Below are 3,767 nucleotides of genomic sequence, written 5' to 3' on the forward strand. Positions count from 1 at the left end.
GATCTAAGTTTTTAATAGCAATTGTGTCCTCCATGAATCAAGCTAGGTCTCTTCTCACCAGCATACCAAAAGCTCTCACTTCTTTACCAATATTAATTCCAGATAGGATTCCTAATTAAGCAATTCTTCATTACAGTACTATTTTTGACAGTTTTTCTTCTTATTCCTAGCTTCAATATTTTCCACAAATATGCTCTGTAGCAATATACTAATGTTTGAAGAACATATTAAGTCAGTAGTCTTTTTCTCAAGAACATTAATCTTAGCTAAATGAAAGATAAGTGACTACATGAATAGAAATCTGGCTTGTTCAGATACAGAGAAATAACAATAAGGTAACATAAAATCTAGAAACAACTCATCATTTTTATTATGTATGTGTATTTTTATGTTCTTTTTTTCATATTCTGTTGTAAAATGTTAAAGAAGTCTACTGTTTTATACATTTCCAGGCAATGGGAAATCAACTCAAAATTCAGGAATTATAATTTTATTCAACGCCTTTGGGTGCTTTGAAGGAAAGTCACTGTAACATGGAAGATGAAAGAGTGTTATAACAGAGAAAAATTCCCAAAGCAAAGAACAAACTTTATGCACCATCATTCCATCCTGTGTACCTGAGGTGCACTGGGTCAGGCACAGATTACTTCTTCAATTAATAAATCAAATATAAGTAAAGACTATCCTAGAACTGTTTTTAGCATTCATTTATATATCTTTATTCCTGATGCTGACAGGAATCTACTTTCCTTAAAGTCTAGCCATGTTATAAAATATAAGACTAAATAAATAAATAAATTAGTCAAATAAAATATAAGATTAAAGCTCAAAGGACACAAAGTGTTCTCACCCTTTGATGGAGAGACCTCTCATTCTGAAACTGAAAAGTTAACTTAAGTAAATAAATTTGTATGAACTAAAATATTCTAATCTATCTTTTACATTCTGAAACATAGTTAATAGGTGGAATCTGAGTGCCAGGGAATAGCAAGCTGATCATTAATAAATAATTCACAGGAGGATTATGAAAACCAATATATCTAGGTTTCTTCCATGTGTACTAAAAATGGTTTCATGAAAGATAATTCTGAATTATAGTGCTAATAAAAGCAGTACCCTACTTATTTAATTTCAACACAAAAGGCAGAATTAGCAAATACAGAAAACATACAAAAATGGCAAAGGTGATATCAGTCTTTTAAAAATCGCATAGCTAGATGTCTATCATTCCCAGTCAAACTAGAATCCCTTTCCTCAAAGTCTGCTTTCATTCTGGAAGATATAAGTAGAGACTGGCTATAAAAACCACTAATTGGCTAGAGACTTACTCTGGAAAGAGAGGGGTCTCTGGTACTATGCACTGTTCTGAATTCATAAAATTTGTTTCTAGCAAACTTATGCTCTGACACCAAAACTATGTGACTTCCACCTGAAATATCAGTTGAAATAACTTATATAAATGAGTCCTAAATTTTGATCATTAATTCTGCCAAAGGGAAGAGATAAAGGAGACAATAATCTGTTTTTACAGTCCAGGAGGATGATTCACCATGCCACTAGGATAAGATTGAGACATGACAGCAATATATAATTTGGTCACTTAAAGCTACTTACTTCCTCATATTCATAGTGGGCATGCCTCTCAGGTTTTAGGCATTTTATTATTTCTCAACAGTCTCCTCGCAGTCAAAGCTTCTCCAGTGTAGTTACTCAGTAAATTATTAGTAAAAAATGTTTAGTAGAGGATGATTACACTGTAAATTCTAACAGTGATCTGGCAGAAATTTTAGGGGTGGTGTGAGTAAATTTATTTCCATGTTAACTTCCTTGTATGTTTTTTTCTTCACCAAATAGAGAAAAAACTAGTGCTATTTTAAAAACTCAGAAGAAAGGAGTTAGTGAAAGCAGCATTATTACCACTGCAAGTGCTTCCTACTTTAGGGCAGTGAGCCTCAGAAGGACTATAGAATAGTCCATTTATCTTTCACTTCTCTTTACATAAAATATATCTGTTACCAACTTCCTCATGGCTGTCTTTACTTCCTTGTTTCGTAATGTGTAAATGATGGGGTTAAGTAAAGGGAATATCACAGTATGGAATACAGACACCACTTTATCTAGGGAAAAAGAGTCAAATGGGCGAGCATAAATGTAGATGGATGGCCCAAACATTAGCACCACAATGGTGATGTGGGAATAGCAGGTGGATATGGCCCGGCTGGTACTCTCACCTGAACTTGAATGTTTCTTGAGCATGGCCAGGAGGAAGGCATAGGATATCAGTAGAGCAATGAAACACACTACAGAGATCAGACCACTGCTAAAGATCATCACTAACTCCTCTGGGAAGGTGTTGGCACAGGCAATCCGGACAACCTGTGTGATGTCACAGAAGTAGCTGTCTAACTCATTGGGCCCACAGAAGGGAAGTCGAACAATGAGAATCACCTGTATTATAGAATGAACAAAGCCTCCCATCCAGGAAAGAGCAACCAGAATACAGCAGAGACGTCGATTCATGATGGTAGCATAGTGGAGTGGACGGCAGATAGCAGCATAGCGGTCAAAGGCCATTACTGTGAGCAGGAACATCTCTGAGGCCCCAACAAAGTGCAAGAAGAAGAGCTGTGCAATGCACCCTCCAAAGGAAATTATCTTCCTTTCCACAAAGAAATCTACGAGCATTTTAGGGGCTGTAATGGAGGAATACCAAATGTCAAGGAAGGCCAGATTAGCCAACAGAAAATACATGGGTGAGGTCAGATGGGGGTCAAGCCTGATGGTGCAAATAATAAGAATATTTCCTGGAAGAATGAACAAATAGAAGAATAGAAATATAGCAAATAGAACTAGTTGTACCTCCCGAGTCTGCGATAGACCAGTGAGAACAAATTCTGTCACCCGGGTATAATTTGCAGGTTCCATTTCTTCGCTTTTTTTCATAATATGGCTATGAAAAATAAAGAGATTATAATTATTAGAAATAGCATTAAACTAGAATTATATTACTGCCTTCAAAATCATTTGCTGTTTTCTGTCAGTAAGAGAGTACACTAGGACACATTTGTTTTATGTCTGATAAGCCAAGATATGCTACTTCTTCAATGAAGGACTAACCAACACATATATTTTCTACATGAACATGACCATGGCCTGAAATGCTATAAAATCCATAACAATTTTACCCTGGCCTGCATTTGTGATTTAATGCATGTCAAAACAAAACTTCACATATGACATTGAAAGCTCTACACCAAAATGTATATCTTCTGTGTCACTTCTTCTAAAGTTATTTATTTGTTTATTCAACAAATATTTAGGGAGTATCAATTATGTGCTAACTGCTGAGAATACAACAATGAACAAGGTAGACAGTTTCTGCCTCATTGAAGTTACATTTTAGAAATATAGACAGAAAATAAATTATTAAACAAACAATAAGTAAATGAATGAAATGTAAGTAAAATAAATAATTACCACTATTGGACAAGAGACAAGAAGGAAATGAAAAGGGAATTATGATAGAGGATAAACGATGGTGGCATGTTGTAGTGATGCTTGGTATTGGCATTTTTAGACAAGCTTCTCTGAATTGGTGACATTTCATCTAACTTTAAGGTAGGAGAGAAGCTTCCAACTCTTGGCTATCCTATATAATAAAAGGGTAATATGCAAATTGACCCTAACAGCAGAACACCTGGGAATGACTGGTCACTATGACACACACTGACCACCAGGGGCAGACGCTTAATGCAGGAGCTGCCCCC

General features: G+C 35.6%; 1 protein-coding gene across 1 annotated transcript; it reads right to left on the minus strand.

Moving 5' to 3' along the window:
- Window positions 1–1,894: 1,894 nt before the first annotated feature.
- LOC102242482 (olfactory receptor 4M1) lies at window positions 1,895–3,014 on the minus strand. The gene has a single exon (XM_014540521.1). It carries the CDS (start codon window positions 2,941–2,943, stop codon window positions 1,978–1,980), a length of 966 nt encoding a protein of 321 aa, XP_014396007.1. The 5' UTR covers window positions 2,944–3,014; the 3' UTR covers window positions 1,895–1,977.
- Window positions 3,015–3,767: the final 753 nt, after the last annotated feature.

The sequence above is a fragment of the Myotis brandtii genome, unplaced genomic scaffold, assembly GCF_000412655.1.
Source record: "Myotis brandtii unplaced genomic scaffold, ASM41265v1 scaffold1056, whole genome shotgun sequence".
In the NCBI taxonomy this organism is placed as follows: domain Eukaryota; kingdom Metazoa; phylum Chordata; class Mammalia; order Chiroptera; family Vespertilionidae; genus Myotis; species Myotis brandtii.

What these genes read in the sequence shown, in the direction of transcription:
- LOC102242482 (XM_014540521.1), bottom strand. Translation starts at nt 2,943, where the DNA reads ATGAAAAAAAGCGAAGAAATGGAACCTGCAAATTATACCCGGGTGACA.